At 63.6% G+C, this 20680-nt stretch overlaps 1 protein-coding gene across 1 annotated transcript; it reads right to left on the bottom strand.

Annotated features, from left to right (window-relative positions):
- Nucleotides 1–4146: 4146 nt before the first annotated feature.
- On the bottom strand, nucleotides 4147–6615 carry LOC308351242 (uncharacterized protein). The gene has a single exon (XM_080816757.1). The coding sequence runs from the start codon at nucleotides 5106–5108 to the stop codon at nucleotides 4551–4553; it is 558 nt and encodes a 185-aa protein (XP_080672883.1). The 5' UTR covers nucleotides 5109–6615; the 3' UTR covers nucleotides 4147–4550.
- Between the last annotated feature and the right edge of the window lie 14065 nt (nucleotides 6616–20680).

The raw sequence follows: 20680 nt of genomic DNA, 5'->3' as shown, positions 1-20680 counted from the left end.
AAATATTTAGGTATAAATCCAGTTAAACGTACTCAGAATCGGTCTGCTATACGTGACACGAAGGAAACCAAAGACGCCCCACGAAGCGGCCGCGGGGACGTGCATGCAGGTGGGAAGATCCAACACCAGGAACGTGTCCACACGCCCCACCCTCGTCGGCAGATTTAGTGGGATTCCAGTAAAAGCCTTAGCAGAATTCTCTGGTGGGTAAAGACAAGATGCAGTCTGTTGGTGACCCGTGTGGTGAGAAGCCAAAGCGACTCTGAAAATGGAAATGAAGTGCGAGGAAGGTGTTCCCCGCCTTCAAGCCGCGTTAGCTCCCCGGGCCCTGGCCCAAAGCACGCAGGGTGGTGCGGGGCGGGGGCACCGGGTCCGGACCCCCCGGAAGTCGCCCGAGCTCTGACCGAGGCACAAAGGCAGCGCGCTGGGGGAGGGGAACAGCTCGCAGCCGCACTGCAGAGACCGGAACCCCACGTTTGTACGACGTGAAGCCTCGGTCCCTCACGGACCCAAACGCGCAGCGCGTGCAGGGGCGGCGCGTTGGGAACGAAGCCGCAGACGCTTCTGTGACCTCGAGTCGGAAGCGCAGCGAGAAGCGCCGGAGAAGCAAGGAGCCGGCGGGGGTCCCTGCATCCGGACGCACGGGGGGGAAGGTGATGCCGTCTGTCTTTCCGTTCTCGCGGAAGGCAGGAGGGAAAGCCGACCTTGGCGGGGGTGGGGGGTGGGGGTGGGCGTCACGTGACCTGTCCCTTTGCAAGGGACGTTTGTCTTCTTCAACTTCTTCACCAAACGTCTAGCCTTTGGGGGGCTCATGGTTACCTTAAAAGGTCACTTAGTAATAAAGGGGTGGGGACTGTGCCCTCAGCAGGAATCCCCGGAGCTCCGCAGATCCCCCCGGGGGAAACAGAAAATATCAACGGTCACTCAGTCTTTGGCAATGGCGCGACTGTCATCTCAAATGAAGTGACATTTGTTCAATAAAAATCTACTAAAAGCCGGTACAAACTGTGAGTCTGGGGTGTTTGGACCGACACGGGTGCCCTCCCTCCCCGTCCCAGCTCAGCTCCACTCTGGACCCCGCCCCGTGGCGGTGAACGCCTGTCGCCGTCCGCACTTTGTCCGCACCCCTCATCCTGCCCCCAGCCCCCGGTTTTTGAGGCTGCCTTCTGAGTGAGTGTGCCTGAGAGCTGGGGGCACCCCCCTCCTCCTTGGGTCCCACCTGTAGGACCTGAAGATGTCCCTTTGGTGGGGGGAGAAGGGGGAGTGTAGGGGACACGTTCTCACACCTGGACCTCAGACTCACAGCAGAGACGTTTCCTGCTCTCTCCTTTGGACAGTGGGTGGGGGTCCTAGCCCACCTGCCCCTGGGAGTGCCAGCCACGCATAGGAGCCCACCGTGTAGGGCCATTGTCTCTGGCCCTCCTTCCAAAGTCTGGAGCGCGAGCCTGTGGGGGTCACCGGAGAATGCCCGCGGCCCCCTGCAGCTGCACTGACCTTCAGGGGCGAACGGGCAGCACCCACAGGCACCAAGGAAAGTCAGGGGGCGGCCCTCCGGGGCTGAGGGCAGTGACTCCTGCGGTGCCAGCATGTTCCTGATCCGAGGGCGGCTCTAGGAAGGCTTGGGAAAGCCCAGTGAGCTCTACTGCACGGGGTCCGGTCTCCCGTGGCTTCACTTCCACACGGTGCGGCAGCAGCAAGAAGCAAACGTGTTTGGGTCCGTGCCAGCAGCGCCCGCGCCCGGCCCGGGACCAGGCGGTCACTCTTCTCCGCCCCTCCGTTTGCTTCACAGTGACCGCCCGACTTTAGTACGTTCGGCTAACGACTGAAAAGGATTTTGCTTATGACCCCGCAGCTACATTTCTTATTACCCCGCAGCTACATTTCCTTAAAGATTTAAGGATCCAGGATTTTTTGGGTTGTGCGCCTTCTGGTGTTTCTGGGGCGCAGCCTGGGAGAACCAGGTCTTCCCCGTGAGGGCGGCAGGTCCCCCTCCCCCGCCCCCCTCCTCTCCTCCGCAGACTTCCCAGGCCGCGCCCTCTCTCCCGGGGGCAGGGCAAGGAAGACTGAGGGCTGGGAGGCGGCGGACCTGCCCTCTCCCACGCCCCCGCGGAGACTTTGATGTTGAGGCTGGCGCCTCTCCCCGGGGCTCTCCGAAGCTCACGGACATCTTCCCCAGGCCCACCACCCCAGGAGGCCAGCGTGGTCCCACCACGCGGGCACACCCGCCGAGGGGAAGTGTCCGAGTCTTCCCATGGGACCGGCATCCTTCCCAGCTCCGGCTAGTGGAACTCTGGCCTCCCTGTCCTGGCTGGCGTCCCATGGAAGAGGCGCAGGCTGGCCACACACGTCTGCGGGCAGTGTCCCTGCGGCCGCCGGGCAGTGTGCTGGGCCGTGTTCTCCAGAGCCACAGAGCCAACAGGGTGTGTAGGTAGAGAAAGATGCTTATTCTAAGGAGTTGGCTCACGCTGTTGCGGAGGTTTGGTGAGCCCAAGTCTGGAGACTCAGGTGAGAAGCAGGGTGCGAGCACGAAGGCATTCTGCTGGCAAACCAGTAGGAGCCAAAATCGCTGATGGAACCCAGAGGCTGTCCACTGGCAGAATTCCCTGTTGCTTGGGGAAGTCTGTCTTTTGTTCTAGGCAAGCCTTCAACTGATTAGACAAGGCCCACCCACACCAAGGCCCATCGTCGGCTTCACTCAAAGTCCACAGATTGAAATAGCATCTCATCCAAAAACACTCATGGACGCTTCAGGAATAACGTTTGACCAAAATATCTGGGCGCCATGGCCCAGCCAAGCAGATACATAAAATTAGGCATCACCCTCGGGAATGTGTAAGTCACATCCTTGCTCTGTGTCAGACCAGTCACGCGTTGCGGGGACATTGACTTCAAGTCCATTGTCCTGCGTGTGCATTCATCCAGCTTTAGACTTGCAGAAGTGTTGCTCTTCCGAATCAGGCCCGTGACTTGGTCCTTCGAGCCTCGCTGAAGCAGGCCTGGGGACCGCATGCCCTGTAGGGCGCCCTCTACTCTGGGGCCCATCGCTCCGTGTGACTCTTCACTCCGACACGTCATGAGGGTGATGCTCTGGAAACCTCTCTGCTCCCTCGCCTCGGCGATAAGGCCTGCGTGGCACCTCTTGGTTGCTAGGGAGATCACAGCAAAAACCGGGCTCCTTGGCCATCGTCTCGCTGGACCCGGGACCATGACGTCCTGGAACTCTCTGGCCTCTCTTTCCTTTGGGGGTCATACTCTTGCAGAACGTCCGAGGTAATCTACACCCTCTGGGTGCCTCCACTAGCACCCCAGCAAGGCAGGCCAGCATCAGGCCTTGGGGACAGAGTGACACAGCTTAGAAGCCAGCTATAGGTTTACTGGCTCTGTAGCTTCAGGAAACTCCCTTTACGTCCTGGTTGCCTGTTGTTTTAATGATACGTTTGGGACACAGTATGCAAACATTTCCCTCCGGCTCGGCGCGTGACGCTCAATAAGTCAGCTCTCACTGTTCCCGCGCGGCCCAGCACAGGACGCTCAGAAGTCGGCTGCGTGTTGGTTGACCGCGGTTCTCAAGTGAAGGGAGATGCCGCATCAGGTCCAGGTGAAGCGGGCACCTGTGGCCGGCACAGAGCACGCCCGGCCGAGGACAGCCGGGCAGAAAGACGCAGCGTTTCTGATCCCCAAGGCTGGTCCTCGAGACGTGGGGCAGCTGTCGCCTTCCAGCACGGAGGACGTGCCCTTGCCATGACGCCTCTGCCCTCCCACCGTCTTGTATAAGTTGAAGCCCTTGGCACCGGCTAGAGCTTCTGTCCTGGTCACGAGCAGGACGTGCCGCCAGAAGGAGGGGTTAGCGGTGAAGCTGTGCCTCCCACGCCCTGGATCTCCCCCAGGTGTGTGCCCGCTCCACGCCGGGTCAGCCCCAGAAATGCGGAAAGGACAGCACCAACCTTGCTGGAGAACGGTGGGCCCCCCCCTCCCGGAGCAGGGACTGGGGCCGAGGGTCTTCGTTTCCCTTTCTGCTGTGCACCTGGGGCGGAGCAGAGGGCCTGAGACAGCAGGTGCAAGACAATGGAAGATCAGAGGCCAACGACGAAGACGTTAGGGAAAGAACCACAGTGAGAACAAGGCTGACAGGTGCAGAACATTTTATTTAAAGGGACCGAAGACCCAGTTGGACCCTGAGAGTCTCAGCTAGAGTTTGCGCCCCTAGTTCTGATCTTGGCTGCAGGACTGGCTCCGTGGGGACCATGACGGGAAAAGACAAAGAGTGAGGGTCAAGAGGAGCCGGCGGACACGGAGGTAAGTGCTCGTGGAGGAAATTTCAGGGTGTAGGTGCTGGATGCCAGGAGATGGGGATGGGGTGAGGAGGACGAGGTCCTCCTGATAAGTAACTGCAAAGGGGGTCACAGGACGAACCAAGGACTATGACAGGGTCATTTCCGTCCTTAAAACTCAGAGAAAACTGTCCCTGGGTCGAGAGCAGCCCAGAGGGGAAAGGAGGAAGGAAGTCTTCCTGGGGACCCTGAGCTCACCTGAGGCTTATGGTCAGCATCTCAGATCTTGCACTGGTAGCAGACGGGGACACAGCAGCTGGACTGGGAGCAGCAGGGTTTGCAGCAGCTGGACTGGGAGCAGCAGGGGACACAGCAGCTGGACTGGGAGCAGCAGGGTTTGCAGCAGCTGGACTGGGAGCAGCAGGGGACACAGCAGCAGGGCTGACAGCAGGATGACCCACAGCTTGAAGGGCAGCAGCAAGGTTTGCAGCAGCTGGACTGGGAGCAGCAGGGTTTGCAGCAGCTGGACTGGGAGCAGCTGCAGGAGCCACAGCCCCCACAGGAGCCACAGCCCCCCTTGGAGCCCCCACACGAGCCACAGCCCCCCTTGGAGCCCCCACACGAGCCGCAGCCCCCCTTGCAGCCCCCGCATGAGCCACAGCCCCCTTTGGAGCCCCCACACGAGCCACAGCTGGAGCAGGAACAGGCTGGCACACAGCAGCACACGGGCTTGCAGCAGCAGACGGGGACACAGCAGCCCGAGCCACAGCCCCCACAGCCGGAGCCGCAGCCCCCACAGCCGGAGCCGCAGCCCCCGGAACAGCCACAGCAGCCCATGGTTCTGGTGGGTTGAGGGCGGAGCAGGTCAGAGGAGCAGGTGCAGAGGACAGGTGCTCAGGTGCGGGACCTCCTGGGCCGGGGCCCTTTATACACCTGCGCAGGGTCAGGTGAGATGCTGGACACACGGTCACTTCCTGGTCCCTGTTGTGCCACTCCCCCAGGAGTATTCGTTTGTTTGTTTTTAATCGTAAAATAACCTCAGTGCTGTCGGAGTTTTGCGCTTTTCCTTCAGTCCGCCGTTTCCCCTCAGGGGCTCCCTGACACACAAGGAAGCCGTCTGTCTCTGTGTCGGTGGAAGGTGATGGGAGCAGGGCTCTTGCCTTTGAGGCCGTGCTCACCTCCGCTGCCCGTATTGGTCTCCTGTGGCTCCAGAGCAGGCGGCCACAGGCGGAGGGCTTGACAGCAGACATTCCTGCTCCCACAGTCTGGAGGCTGGAAGTCCGACATGGAGTCAGCAGGGTCGTGGGCTCCCCGAGGGCTCTGGGGGGGATCGTTGCTGCCTCTTCCGGCTCCTGGGGGCCGCTGGCATCCTTGATGCTCCCTGCATCGTGCTGGAGCCTGACCCTCCTTCACGTGGCCTCTCTCCCTGTGTGTCTGCACCTCACCTCTCCTCTTTGCTCTCACAAGGACACCGGCCATTCATTCAGGTCCTCGCCTTGTCCAGGACAACCTCGGCTTGGCTCCACCTGCAAAGACCTGATTTCCCAATAAGGGCGTATTCTGAAGCTCCAGGAGGACACGGTTCAACCCACTGCACTGTCTCATCACGTTCCTGACGTCGCCCCCGCTGCTGCCCTGACCGTGAAAGCCCAGGGAGTGTCCACAGAAGGCACAGGGGGATGGAGTCCAGGGAAATACCCTGGAACGGTCAGTCCCGTCCTGCCTGTCACCTCTGGGAAGAACAGGACTCAGGGTCAGCACAGGACCCAGGACGAGGACAGGACTCGGGATCAGGACAGAATTCAGAATCAGGATGGGACTCAGGGTCAGCACAGGACTCAGGACTAGGACAGGACTCGGGATCAGGACAGAATTCAGAATCAGGATGGGACTCAGGGTCAGCACAGGACTCAGGACGAGGACAGGACTCGGGATCAGGACAGAATTCAGAATCAGGATGGGACTCAGGGTCAGGACGGGGCCCGGGATCAGGGTAGGACACGGGATCGGAACAGAATTCAGCGTCAGGACAGGGCCCGGGACCATGGCAGGACTGGCTGACTCAGGAATCGCTTCTTTAGGGCTTGGAGGTAGTATTTTGGTTCACCCCTTGCAAGATCCAACACGCTCCAAGTGGGCCCGTAGAGTGGGGAAAGAGCCGCAGCATGCCACGGCGCCCAGCAGCTGAGGGGCCCCTGCTCCCGTCAGGCTGGATTGGCAAGGGGGGCCCACGCTGTGGACGAGGCCCTGCCCCCACCCCAGGAGCAGGACGGCGGCCGTGAGCAGAGGCACGCCACCATGGGCAGCCCAACATGACTGCCGGAAAGAGAGCTGGGAGACACGCTGTCGCTGACGGCGTCCTTCAGATGCTGAGGGGCAGAGGCGTGCCAGTGAGGTGTCCTTGGAGACCAGCGCAGGGGAGAAGGGCAGAGGGCGCACCTGGAGGGTCCCTGCACCGAGGGGGGCACAGACTCAGGACCGGCTTCCAAATTCGAGGGACCTCTGCGAAAGGGAACTGCAGAGCCCCGGTCCGAAAACAGTGAAGAAATTCAAGGGCACATGCGGCGCCTGGGGGGCTCTGTCGTCGGGCGTCTGCCTTCGGCTCGGGTCATGGTCTCAGGGTTGTGGGATCGAGCCCCGCATCGGGCTCCCTGCTCGGTGGGGAGCCTGCTTCTGCCTCTCCCACTCCCCCTGCTTGTGTTCCCGCTCTCGCTGTCTCTCTGTCAAATGAATAAAATCTTTAAAGGAATCAGAAGCGGCGGTCACCTCACACCTGTCAGGACGGCCGCCGTCCGAAAGCCAAGAGGCGACACGTGCCAGCGAGGGAGTGCAGGAGACGGGCTCACGTGTGTGGCTGGTGGGGATGCAAACTGGTGCGGCCTGGCAAGCAGCAGGACGGCCCTACGGCCCCGGGTCCTCTTCTGGGTGTGCACCTGCAGGGAGGGAAACTCCTTCCCTCTCACAGCAAGGTCTGCGGCGCCCCTCCCTGCAGCATTGTTCACGGGAGCCAAGACTCGGACACACCGACGTGCCCGTCGGTGGATGGAAGTAAAGGAAGTGTGACCTGCACGCAAGGGAAGGTCACTCGCCTTTAAAGAAGGAAGGAATTCTGGGCCCGTGGTATAACGCGGCTAAAGTGGGAGGACATTGTGCTGAGATAAGCCAGAGGAGGACAAACACCGCATGGTATCACCTGGGGGGGAGATGTCGGCGAGACACAGATGCAGAACCCAAGGGGTGCAGGAGAGCTGAGACCAAGCCCTCGTCCATCCGCCCCCCGTGCGTCCACCCGCCCCCAGCAGAGGTGTCTGCGAGCCCTGCCCCGTGCCCCACCCCTGCCCACAGCCTCTCAGGAGGGGCCAGGAGCTGCAGGATGTCCTATGGGGGCGACAGTCCTCATGCCTGGAACCGTAGTCCCTTGTAGAACGACAGACAGTACAATCTCCGTCTCCACTCCCTCCAGCCTAGGACCTGAGCAATCCTGGACCCTCTCTGGGCCTCTGTCCATAAGGTGGGGCTCAGTGAGGGAAGGGGTGTTTGCCGGGTGCCACTGAATGAAACGAAAATAAAGCCGCAGGCCCCAGGCTCCCAGCAGGAGCGCAGGCGTCCGCTTACCCTTGCTCTCCGCGGACTCTGGGGTCCGTGTTCTGGCAGGGTCCCTGTCCCCCCCGCAGAGCCTGCACCCCCCCCAACGCCCCCCTAGAGCACTGCCCAGTCCCCAGTCCCCACCACGCTCCCCTGGCACAGCCGCCCCCCATCCCCCCCAAATCCTCAGCTAGGCCTGAGGGTTGAGGGCAGGGGGCTTGGAGGAACACGGTGGGTGGGAAGAAGGGGTGGGAGCAGAAGGCGTGCGAGCCCCATGCTGGCCCCCTGGCGCCCGTGAGGCCGGGCCTGTGTACACCCTGGGAGGGGGAGCAGGCCTGCCAGGGGCTCAGAGGCCGGGACAGCCTGGAGCCACCCATCCTCCACCCAGGAGAGGGCTTGGGGTAGCCCCACTGGGTCCCTCCCCTTTCCTGCCGAGCTGGGTATTGAGGCCTGCTGACCCTGCTGTGCTCCCCCAGGGCTGACCGTGCTCCCCCAGGCAGGGGCGGGGCAGGGGAGCGTGGTGAGAGCGAGGCCCCCCCTGCGGGTCAGGCAGCCGGCTCCTTGTGCAGGTGCCCTGGGCGGTCCGGGGGGCTGGCCGTCCTCTGGGTCACCACAGCACCCGCCGTCCCTCCGGGACTCCCCTGGGTTCCCTGGGCACTGGCCGCGGGTCCCTGGTACAGGCCTTTACCCGTCTCTGGGCCCCCCCAGCCCCGTCCCTGCCCTCTTGTTCTGCGGGTGCCCACACCCAAGCTCCCCACCCCCATCACTCGGGGGCTGTGTCCTGGGTAGGCTCTGGTCCCCACTGTGACTGTCGCAAGTTACCGTCGCTCTCTGTGCCTCCTTTTCTCCACTCCGAAGTCACAGCAGGCGTCGCGCCCCGCCCCCCACGCCCTGACTGCGCGCATCCCCCGGGCAGGTGCGGGCGGGCTCCGAGCGCTCGAGGGGGCGCCACCTGGTGGCAGCATCTGCACGTGCGCGGTCCCCGTCGTGGACCGCAGCTCCTCTCCCTGCATGAGGCTCTGCCTGGGGAGGGTGACCTCTGGGGTCTGGGGTCTGCGGGAGCGCCCCTGCCCCCCAAGGAGCCGCGACCCCGGGTAGCCAGGAGGGACGACTGACGTGCCTGGAGACTCTCCTCCGCTGGCCGATCCGGGCGAGACACGCGGAACCAAAACCGCGCGGACGCGTGCTGGGAGGTTTCGATCTTCCCAATCACAACGCCTTCGAGGCTGCCTGAGAAATAAAGTCACACATCCTTAAAATGTGGTTTCTGCGGCTCCCCTCCTGGGGCCACCCGCGGAGCCGGCGCAGCCAGAGGTCTGGGCGAGGTCAGCAAGGACTGCCACGGGCACGTGTGGGCTGTGCCCGCCTGTCGGGGACGCTCAGCGTGGGAGGCAGCGGGCTGCATGAGAGCTGGGACCTCGAGGACCCCGAGGGTGGTGGGACAGGGTGTCCGTGGCCTCCCGGGTGGGGGAGATCTCAACCCTGAGCCTCCCTCCAGCCCCTGGCCCCGTGGGGTGGGCTCCCCTGCTTCCCACCTGCTATGGGGGCTCCCCTGCCGGGGTCCTGTCTGCTAAGGGCATGGGTGTCTGTCCCCTCCTCTCCGACGCCCCTCCACCATCAACTTAGTGGGCCATGGCCAACTTGGGGAAAGGCCCTGGGGAGGAGGAGTCTCCCTCCCTATCTCCTCCCGAGCTCTCCCACGGAGAATTTACTCTCTCCGCTGGCCAACAGCCATGGAGTCAGACCCCGTGGACGATCCCGGTGGCCTGCTCGGATGGAGAAAGGGCCTTTCCAAGCTGGGTGACGCTGACGAGGGCCCGAGCCTCTAGCTTCGGTTGCTGATGGACGACCCAGGATGGACGGCCTCCTCTCGGGGCTGCCGTGGGGAGTCACGGTCACGAAGGCACCTGCCAGCCGCACAGAGGCTCTTAGTAAGGTGGTGGCCGTGTGATGTCTGCTGCTGCTGTGCACCCCTGCTTCCCGGGCCCCGGGCCCTCACAAGACCCGCTGCACCTCCCCCTCCCTGGACAGCACCTCCGGCGCCGGCTACGTGGTCCCAGCAGCTCACCCGGCTGAGACCCCACAGACACGCCCTACCCTCTGTCCACTGCTCACAGTCCTGGAGGTCGAAGCCCGAGGTCAGGGTGTCAGTGGAGGGAGGCTCCGGAGGGGGCCCCCCTCCACCTTCTAGGGTCCTCCCCAAGGAGAGGCGGTGGTCTCTGCTTCTGCAAGGACACTAATTCTACAGCAGGGCCACCCTCCTGACCTCATCTACCCCAAACTACCTCCCAGAGACCCCATGTCCCTACATCCTGTGGGTGATTGGGGAAGACACAGTTCAGTCCACAGCGAACCCCCCATCAGATCAGGACAGCTGGCCCCACTCCAGGCAGCAGGGTCCCAGACCACGCCCGAGAGCTGGGGCCAGCCCCTTGCTCCTCTGCGTGCACCACGCCCCCTCCACCAGGGTGGAAACCATGTTTCTCTGCAGCTCCCATACTGGGCTCTGCACACAGTTGGTGCCACATAAATGCTAAATGTGAAGAGTGGGTGAACAGCAAAGGGACAAGGTCGATGGACGTGATCTCTGTGGCCAAAGCCAGGGGACAAAGTCTCTGCTCCAAATGCCTACCCACACTGTGCCTGGGGCCCTACCCTGAGGGCCCGATTCAGCCCTGGGGTGGGGATCCTTGGAAGCCCGGCACCCACAGCCCAGGACGGGCACACCTGGGCCTGGGCACTGTGGGCATGAGAAGGCAGTGTCAGAGTTCTCCACCCCTTGGCCCTTAGCCAGCTCCACTCCTCGACAGGCCTAGAGCCAGGCTGAGGCCACCAAGGAGGGGGACACCAGGCCAGGACCTGGAGGTGATCATGATGTCCTGAGCTGAATGGCGGTTTGCTTTCGGCCCCGCAGGGCAGGGGCCACGCAAGAGGGGGACCCACAGGGCTTCCAGCCAGTCCGCAGCCGTCGGCCCTACACATCCAGAATCACAGCGTCCCACCCGCCCGAGGATTGCTTTTCCTCTAGAACCTTCTCTGGGATGAAGCCACCGGTTCCTGACACCGATGAGCCTTAGTGTTACCGACGACGCCGACAGCCGGTGCGGGCCACGGTGGGTCAGCAGGGCGGGGGGCCTGAGGACGCGTGTGTGCTCTGGAACGACGGAGAGGGGCCCTTCCCAGCCGTGACAAGCCGGAAGGGGCGATGACACGATTCAGCCACCGCACGACCCTGCGCACCGCATCTCTCCATCGGCGCCGGTGACCCGTGGTGTCTATCGTTCCCCGCCCGCCCGTCCGCGTGGCCGCTGAGAAGAGACATGGGCTTCCTCTCGCGACTTCACACACGGAGGCGCGGTTGGCATCCGCCCCCCCCCCCCCCCCGAGCAAGTGCCGCGCTGTCACTAAGGAAAGCAAACACAGGCACTGAGAAACCGCCCGAGCTGGGTTCGCAGCCGCCGGCCCAAGTGCGGGAAAACGCCAGCTCGGCGCGACGTCCGCTTGCGGCCCTTCCTGCGGGAGAGCTTGAGAATTCAAGCGCCAGACCCACCGGAAAGGAGCAAAAGGAAATGTCCCGCCCCACGCCCTGCCTCGAGCGGGAGACCTCGGACCGTCTGGTCAGAGCCGCAGGAGAGAAGGCGCTGAGGCGAGCGTCCAGCTCCCGCGCGTCCCGTGCTTCCCCCGACAGAGAGGTGGCCGTCTGACCTGTCCCCGGGTCGTGATTGTTCGTGAAGGGGCAGCTAGAGCCACAAACCCCGAGGGAAGGGGGCGGCAGCCAGACGGGACTCGGGTCTGGGTCACAGCTACCCCAGGGTAGAGCCTTAGGCCCGTGGGGCCGGGACCCAGGGGCAGCCGGGCTCAGGCAGCGTCTTCTGCCCCCTGAGCCGCGGTGGCCGACGGGCTGACGCGTCTGCGTCTCTGGACCGGGAGCTGCAGACAGCCAGGGTCCGGGGAGGCCGGGTGTCCCCGCCGACCGCTGAGCGCTGGAATTGGAGGTGGGGGGTCCGTGCCCGACAGGACGGAGTGGACGACGCTGCCCGCCTGACCTACTGCCCTGAGCTGGCGTGTGGGGCGCCCGGCAGAGGCCGGTGTGCCCCCGACCTGGGTGTTCCCCTGGGCTGGGAGGCCTTCCGTAGACGGTCACAGGGCGGGGTGCTGCAGCTCAGACAAGCTCCGCGGGGAGCACGGTGACTCGGTCCAGCCACAGCTGGGTGTCCCAGAAGGTGCTGGAAGGACCGTGGGTCTGAAGCACCGTTGGGGTCACACCCCTGGGCATGGGACCGCCTGGGCGTGTCCAGCAGCCCGAGGACGGAGACCCCAGGACGTCCCGCTCGGCAGCGCGTGGGGCTGGAGGGGTCACCTGGTCCAGAATGGGGGTCCGCAGAGGGAGCACCGGCCCCCAGGAGTGGGAGGAGGGGGCCCGAGTCCGGAGAGCCCCGGCGTCCAGGCCCTGCGGTCGTGCTGCCCGGCGTCCGAGGTGAGAGGGACGCGAGGCCCAGGGGAGGCAGCACACGGCCCAGGGGCCCTGGTCGGGGAGGGCAGAATGCGTGTCCTGAGGACAAGAGAGGACCAGCTAACTGCGGGAGGGGCCGCGCTCCCAGGTGACAGAGGAGGAAGGGGGCAATTGTCACAGGGGAGGGGACGACGGCGGGACGTAGACTGGAGGAGAGGTGCGGTCCAGCCCCCCGGAGAAGGAGGGCCTGAGGTCGACCTCTGAGGCCAGGAGCAGTCAGTGGACGCCTGGCCCGAGGGTGGGTCCCGGGAGCCTGGGGACAGCCGCAGGGGTCTCTGGCCACACCCGCAGCCCAGAGGCCCCCAGAGCAGCCCGGCAGCTCGTGGTTCTAGCAGCCCGAGGGCAGAGCGGCTCAGACGGGCAGGTGCGGAGGAGGAGAGAGGTCGGGGCCTGCCGTAGGGGACAGGGGCCCCTAAGCCCTCCATGTCCGTGCCTTCCAGGGCCCCGGCTGCGACCCCCGGCTGTTCCTCTCGGGCTGCCCCGGCCCCCACACGCCCCTGCGGCCGCTGTCCCTGGTGTGGACCCCGGGTCCCCAGTGCACGGGGCCCTCGCTCCGTCTGTGGACAACCCCGGGTCCCGCTGCCCACTCCCGCCTCTGCTCTCAGGACGCCCCAGAGGCTTCGGCCGTCGTGGCCGGCGTCCTGCCACGACGCCGGCCACCGGGGCTGGCGAAGGCCGCCCGGCCTCCTCCTGGGACCTGCTCCCCGGGCCGACGGCCGGCTGGCTTGGCTCCCCACCTGCGCGGCCGGCCCGGGCCGCGGCTGACCACCCGGGTGGCCGGGCCAGGGGCCGATGCGTCCCCCAGATGGGGCCGTTTTCGGAGATGGCGAGCCTCGCGTGATGGCGCAGACGGTCCCCGGGGACCCCGCAGACCTGCAGAACATTACCCCAAATAAAAGGAAAGGAGAGGGAGACACAGGCGCGGTGTCCTGTAAACAGTCTGATTTCTCGATGTAAACCAGATTCGGGCCCGGGACGTCAGGTAAGCATCTGTGCCAGAGCCCGGGCCCCCCACCCCCGGGGAGGCCCGGCGGTCTGCATCGCCGACTCTGGGACACGTCAGAGTGACCGCCGAGACATTTCGTAATTAGGCAAAATTGGTCTTGCCTTCCTTCCCTAAATCCCCCAGATCTCCGCAATTTCAGGTCTTCTCAAAAACGAAAACATTTGGTAATTCAATGACACAAGTGAAAAAAGCATAGGATGTCCTCTCAACTGGAAAATACCAATTAAGGAAGCAATTCTGACTTTCCACCCACCTCGGGCCGAGCGGGGAGCTTATCTCCGGGGAGAGGGATCTGCGGGGACCGGGGCCCCGCGAGGGCCGAGGCCGGGGCTGCTGCCCGCGGCGTCACCGAGAGAGCTGCCCCGCGGCCGGGCTCCGAGGAGGGCGGGGGGGCGGCTGCGGGGATGCAGGGGAGGGGTGCGGGGGGGTCCCTGCTGTCTGAGGTGGGCATTTGGGGAGGGGCCGAGATGGCCTCCCGGCACCAAGGACAGTGTCTGGGCCCTGGGCAGCCGCGGGTGGCGGTCGGTTTCCCTGCAGCCTGGCCGTGTCCCCCCACCTGGTCCTGGCTCCTGCGGGACCCCGGGCCCCTCTGCGGAGGGCGTGGGGTGGTCTAGTCACTGACCATCCCCACTGTCTGGCCTCGGTACCTCCTCCTGCTCATGGCCAGGCTCAGTGTATCCTCCTGACCTGTCCAGTGTCCTCCCATCTGTGAGTTGTGTGTGGATCCCGCCGGAGTCTGCTGTGCTAACTCGGGGTTTCGAATCTCTCACTGCTGCAGAACCAGGGGTCCTCGGGGTCTTCTTCGGGTCCAAAGCCCACACTGGTGCTGAGGACTCAATGGCAGGGAACGTGGTCCTGCGTCCCGTGCATGACCGTGATCCCCAGGACCGGCTATGAGCCCGTACCCGGCTCGGCCCTGCTTCTGTGCAGCCCACACGCTCACAGTCATTTTTACATTTCAGACGCTTGAAAAAAATCAAACGCAGAATAACACGTTGTGACCCAGGAAAATTACACGACGTTCTGATGTCAGTGGCCGCACAGGGCGGTGGAGCGGGGGCCCCGCCTTTCCTGACCGGTCGCGGCCGCCTTCCTGCGCTGAAGGCAGAGCTGGCCGGGGGACTCCGTCCACACAAAATGAAAAACCTTTAAAATTTCTTTCAAGAGAGGAAGAGGGTTTCTCTGCAGCCGGGGTGAGGCCAGCTGTAGGCCGCATGGTCTTCCCGGGAGGGGGGGTTTGGGGAGGGAGGGGGAGGGAGGGGTCATCGACGGTCTCTGTTGCACCAAGACTCATAAACCCTCAGGACAAAGGACACACTTGATGTCGTGTACTTGGGACGTGCGAGGTTGCGGCTGCGAAGCTCTGGGATCGAAACCCGGGGAGATTTCTCCTCTTATCTTTAGTTTGAAATGTTTCTTTTAGGTTTTTTGCTAACGAAGCAGATGCACAGTGTGTGCTCTCGGCAGAAATAGAGCCCGTGTTTTGAGGTTTGGTGAAGTCCTTCTGACCTTGGTGGAAGTTAACGTGTAGCTTTCCTGGGGGCCCGGAGCCTGCTGACGTGGAACCCTGGACGTGTCCTTTGTGTCCCCTGAGACCCTGTGGCCTGCAGAGCCTGAAATACCCATTTTCTGGGGCTGCTGAGTCCTGAGCCAAGTCCGTACGGAGAAATCGTCCAGGCCGCGGGCTGAAAGGCGCCGGCCTCGGTCTGCAGCTGCGCCGAGCGGCCTCCCTCTCAGGGGAGCGGACGTGCCTGCAGAAGCTGGGCTTCCGGCCCAAGTGCAGCCGCGCGGACACACCGGTCAGGGCACACACGTTCCCAACACCCCCTCGTTGGCAGGCCGTCAGGCGGGGAGACCGAGACGTGGCCCTGGTCTTCACGGGCGTCCCCGTCCTCCCATAAAGACACAGAAGTCGGTCCCCTGGAGCCTGGCTGCGGCCTGGACGCTGGGCGGGGAGGGACGATAGCTCCAGCCCCAGAGGAGGGACCCCGATCACGTTGCTGAACCGCTCGAGTGCTGGGTCCTTCCGTGCCCGTGAGCACGGTTCTGAGCCAGTGGTTACGGGGAGGTGGGGCTCATTATTTTAGAACATAATTGCCGGGTTCAGTGAGGTGACAATGACAGGGTCCTAGCGACGTGCAGACACAGAGACACACAGACACACAGACACACAGACACAGACACGCACGCACAGGTCTGGGCACGCCAACAGCACTGCCCGGCGACCCACGGCATGAGCGTGTGCGGGAGCACGGCCAGGTCAGAGATGGGGGTGTGCTGCGGTCACTCTACAGGAGTGAGCCCAAAGCAAGAGCAGGGTCCCGCGTCAAGCCCGCTGATGGCACGGGCAGAGCGAGAAGGCCCTGCCACGGACGCTGGGGCCTCTGGGCAGAGTGGCGGCTCTGGAAGGAGCGGTGTGACTAGGCGCTCTGACTAGGGGCGGGGGTCCCTCACACGGGCGGGCCATCGCAGGGTGTGTGCTAATCCGTCCTGTCCCCATCCCCTCGGCCCCGCCCGCCCTGGGCGGACTCCGGATGCGTTTCCCGTCGCCCACGCACGCCAGGCGGCCTCGCGACCAGCCCCAGGCCCGCATCTGCGCCCCCGGCCCCGTTTCCCGTGTGAGGAGACTGAGGCGCCCAGAAACCAGGCAGGCAGCCCAGGGTCACAGGCGGCCCAGGGTCACAGGCAGCGAGGGGCCGGGGGCCGGCACCTCCGAGGGCTGATTGCATCAGACCCGTGCGCGGACGTCGGTAACGGATCCAGATGAGGTAAGACCCGGCAGAGCCAAGCACATTTTCTTCTGGCAGCAGGAAAAGTACAGCGGGTCACGGTGAGTCAGTCAAGGCCGGCGTGCCGTTCCCTCCCTCCCCGCGCAGCCCCTTCCCGGGTCTCCGCGGACAGCCTGGGCCCCTCACGTTGGCCGGCCTCCCCGGCCCTCGCGCGCTGAAACCTCTCCCTGGGACGGCGGCCTCCGAGCAGCTGTGTCCTTGGCCGCCTTCTCACGCCACGCACGCACGGTTCACTGTCGGGGCCCCGCGAGGACCGCCGCAGGACCGGGCTCCCTTCTCCCTGGGAATGCGGGCCTCCAGCCCTGCCTTCCCTGGGAGTCGTGTCAGTCAGCCTTCTCCAGAGAGCAGAGCCGACAGACGCAGACATAAATATGGGCAGATACGTCTTCGAAAGAGGAGCCTCGTTCGGTCGTGGGGGCCGGCGGGTCCAGACCTTGCAGGGCCCGCCCGAGACCCAGGAGACCCGACGGGGCCGGGAAGCGCAGAAGGCCGTCTGCGGGGGGACGCCTCTGGCGGGGGAGTTAGGCTTTGTTCTATCCAGGCCTTCGGCTGGTTGGATGAGGCCCACCCACACCGCGGAGGGCAACTTGCTTTACTCAGAGTCCACGGTTTTAAATGTTCGTCTCCCCAGATGCCCAACAAGCTGACACGCTAAAGTAACCCTTACAGAATCGTTAACGTTTGTCTCGCGATGTTCAAAATGAGACTTTTCAACATGACATTCAGCTCGAAGGTCAGGCTTGGCCAGGGAGAGAGGGAAGAGTATTGAGAACCAAGCCCGGGACACTCAGACCGTGGTCTTCACTCCGGCGCGCGCGTGCTTGGCCAGGGAGGAGGACCGACTCCAGAGGCCGAGGGAGCAGCCTCCCCGCGTGGACGTGGACGCAGACGGGGCCTCCTGCTCAAGGCCTTGGCCTTGGAAGAATTCGGACGCAGATGCGTGCTGCACGGCAGGGAGACGGCGTGACAGCCGCCGAGCTGTGCCCACGCGTGGATGTGGCTCAGAGGGTAAATGTCACGTCACGTGTATTTTAACAGTAAAAACGTGTGTTAAGGGAAGCTTTACGGAGGCGCACACGGGTACAGTGAGCTACACTTAAAGTGTGTAATTTTACGAATTTTGGCATGTGTTCACCCATGAAACCGTCAGCACGACCAGGGAAGGGAGGCACCGTCACCCCAAAGGCTCCTCGTGCCCTCGGTCACTGTCCTCCTGCCGCCTGCCCCCACAGCCGGTCTTCCTGCCAGCGGGTGTGCTCTGCAGGTTTCAGAGACGTGGGATCGTTGAACACGGTGGGTTCTTCCCTCTGTCACCTCGAGGCGCACGGCGGGGTGGAGCCGGGCACGTCCAGGTCCGGCTGTTGCAAGGAAGTGGCCCTCACGGTATGCGGGAGCCTCTTGGTCACAGCCCCCGTGTCTCTCTGTCACACCCGGGAGCGGGAGTCCGGTCCCTGGGAAGGTGCTTGCTCCCGCAGGTGAGAACCCCCAACCGTCCTCCAAAGCAGCTATTTCCTTGCGCGTCCCCCAGCCCCAAGCCGGCCGTGCCCCCCACCTGTCGCCCATGGGGGCCGGAGCCCGTCCTGGCAGCTGCGGCGCTCTGGGGTGAGGACGCGCTGTGGCCCGAGCTCCCCGGACGCGCCGTCTCCTCACTTGCTCCTTTCCCATCTGCGCATTTCAGTGAAGGGACTGTTTGTTTGTTTGTCCCTGATTTTAAATCGGGATGTTTTCCTCCCGTTGGAGCTGCCGCAGTTATTTTTACATTCTGGACGCGAGCCCTCTCAGCTCGGCGCTTGCAAATGCCCCTCATCCGTGCTCGTCTTTCCCTCCCCTGCGCTGCGTCTTCCGAGGCGCTGAGGCTGCAGGTTTTAATTCTGGCGGCGTCTAATTGATGGACTTGTTCTATGGATCGTGCCTCCGGCGCAGCGTCCGGAAGCCCGGCACCGGCCACGGCACAGAGGCCGCCGCTGACGTTTCGTTCAGGCGCTTCTAGCGTCTTGCGGCGCACCCAGGCCTGACACCGCTCAACCTCCATGGACCACGCAAGCTGAGCATTTCACTGTATCTTTCGGCAAACGAGCATCCCATGGTTCAGCCACTGGCTACCGACCCGCGTCGAGAAGACCGTCCTTTCTCCACTGGACTCGCGTGGCAGCACTGCTGAGGTGGCCGGTCCGCCAGCGGGAGCCCGTGCCCACCCTCCGCGGTCTCGCCCGCTCCTGCGTGTCTCTCCTGAGGTCGACTCCGCGCCGTCGGGGCTGCTGCACCCCACGGACACGGGCCCCTCCGCCTTTCCTCTTCCTCTTCTCAACGTGCTTTTTTCTCTCTAGGTCCATCGCGTGCCCATGACCTCTGGGGACCGTTCAACCAGCGGCAGAGTTCCACGGAGAAACAGAGCTCCGGCCGGCCGGCCGCCGGCGTCGCGTCGGGTTGTGACCCAGGGACGAGATGCGCGCCTCGGGGCACTTGAGTCGACGTCCCGTTCTGTCCGCCGAGCCTTGTGCTTCTTACTGAACGGGTCTCGCACACCTTTTGTCTGACTCATTCCTCAAGACTTCAGATTTTCCTCTAATTTTACATGTTTTTTGGTCAGTGTTTCAGTCGTTAATCGGCGGAATACAGGGATGCACTTGATGTTAACAGCTCCACGTACCACGGCGCGGACCCACCGACGGCGGCAAGCGGGTGGTTTTCGGTATGTTCGCAGGCAGTGCACCTATCCCCATCTCATGATGCAATTCTGGAACATTCTCACGACCCCCCTGAGCTGGCACTCCCCGTGGCTCCCACCCGATGACCCCGCTGGCTAAGCTACCACCAGTCTGCTTCCGGTCCCCACGCACCGGCAGGCTCCGGGCGCTCGGCGGGAGTAAAATCTGGGGCCTTCCGCGTCTGACGTCTCTCACTGAGCGATGTCTTCAAGGTCCATCCAGGTTGTGACCCTCAGGGCTCAGGCCATCGCTCCTTTGGTGGCTGAGGGATATTCACTGTGCGGACAGAGCGCGTCTGGCTCATGTGTCCGCCTGCTGATGGGTGTTTGGGCTGTTCCCACGGTTTGGTTGTTATGAACAACGTGGCTGTGAACGCTTGGACGCGGTCTCGGGTCTCTCGGTGTGTACAGGACCGGGACTGCCAGGCGCCAGGGGGGCTGCCAAGCTGGTTTCCAAAGTCCCCGCACCGTCTTACAGTCCCAGCGACAATGCACAGGGTTCCCGTGCGGCCATGTCCCTGAAGACACATCCTGGGTTCCCACCTGCTGAAGCCGGTGCGTCTGTGTCTGTGAGGCTGGTCTGTGGTCTGTCTGCTCTGGGTACGAGAGTGATTCCCAGAACTGCTCTCGCCTTCCCTGGGCGAGCTGTGGGGAGGCTACACCGTGTCTCTGCTGAAAGGGCTGAGACCCAGCTGTGGGGCATCCGGCCCCTGCTTCTCCCCATCAGGAGACGTGTGACGACAAACGCCATTTCCTGAGCAGACATCGGGCCGTTCGCTTTATCCGTTTCACCTGTGGAGAGCTTCGATGGGTTTTGTGTCTTTTAGGAAATTTGTCTGTGACACTGAAACCGTCAAATTCATTGACATAGAGTTGTTCGTAAGATGCCCCGTTCCCCTCCGCAGGGCCGTGACCGCGCCCTACGGATTCTCTCTCTTTCCTTTACTGATTAGACCAGGAAGGGATGCCTCAGTGTCAGCGACTTTCTCGAATTCTGAGAGATGAGGCATCTGGGTAGAGCCCACGGGGGGGGGGCTGCGCACCCCCAGAACCTGGAGGCCGGAGCCTCGGGGGACCGCTGGCTGCCGCTGTCCTGGACACGCTGCTGGGCGCCTTGCACGCATGGAGCCCCCGAAATCTGCCTCGTGTTCTGGGTTAGCGTCCCGAGGGGCACCTCCCCACGCCAGTCCTCCCGGGAAGAGGCTGATCCTGGGGCAAGAGGTGAGGACCTAGAGGAGATGCTCAGTGAGAGGGAGGAGGGGTTCATCTAGACTCTTGGCCCCGTGTCAGACGTGGGCTCGTGGGCGTCCCGCTGGGGAACGCCACGCATTGCCGCGGGGTCAAGGCGAAAACCGGTGGGAGTGCCAACATGCGCAAAAATCAGCATTACCGCACCGAGCTCGGCATTCCTCTTCTGAATCATCTGGATCCAGGATATGCACGGACACGCCTCCCCATTTCGTGATTGTAGACTCCATGCACCGATTTTCCCAGACTGAGACGGCAGGTGTTCCCAAGGGGACTCAAGCCACCGCTTCTTAGGGGACAGGAAACGAACTGCTCCTGGCTCGGAGCTGCCAGCTTTCTCGGATTTTTCCCGAATGCGCTCCGAAAATACTGAGGCCCTAGGTGTCTGTCGGGCACCCTTTGCACCTGCCCCACTGCACCAGGCCCTTTGCACCGGGCCCCGCACTCTCGGGGGGCCGCTCCAGGTGCCACTGCCGCGGGTGCGGCTGTGGGCAAGGCGGGTGTCCTTCGTGTGGTGATTCTTCCAATGACCGGTGCTGGGGCTCAAAGCCACGTCTCCCC

Source organism: Martes martes (assembly GCF_963455335.1).
Source record: "Martes martes genome assembly, chromosome: 10".
NCBI classification, from domain to species: Eukaryota; Metazoa; Chordata; class Mammalia; order Carnivora; family Mustelidae; genus Martes; species Martes martes.
Note: the sequence above shows the minus strand (reverse complement) of the source record. Positions and strands in the feature narration are given on the sequence as shown.

Bases quoted from the DNA above. Each gene is read 5' to 3' on its own strand.
- LOC308351242 (XM_080816757.1), bottom strand. From the start codon at position 5,108: ATGGGCTGCTGTGGCTGTTCCGGGGGCTGCGGCTCCGGCTGTGGGGGC.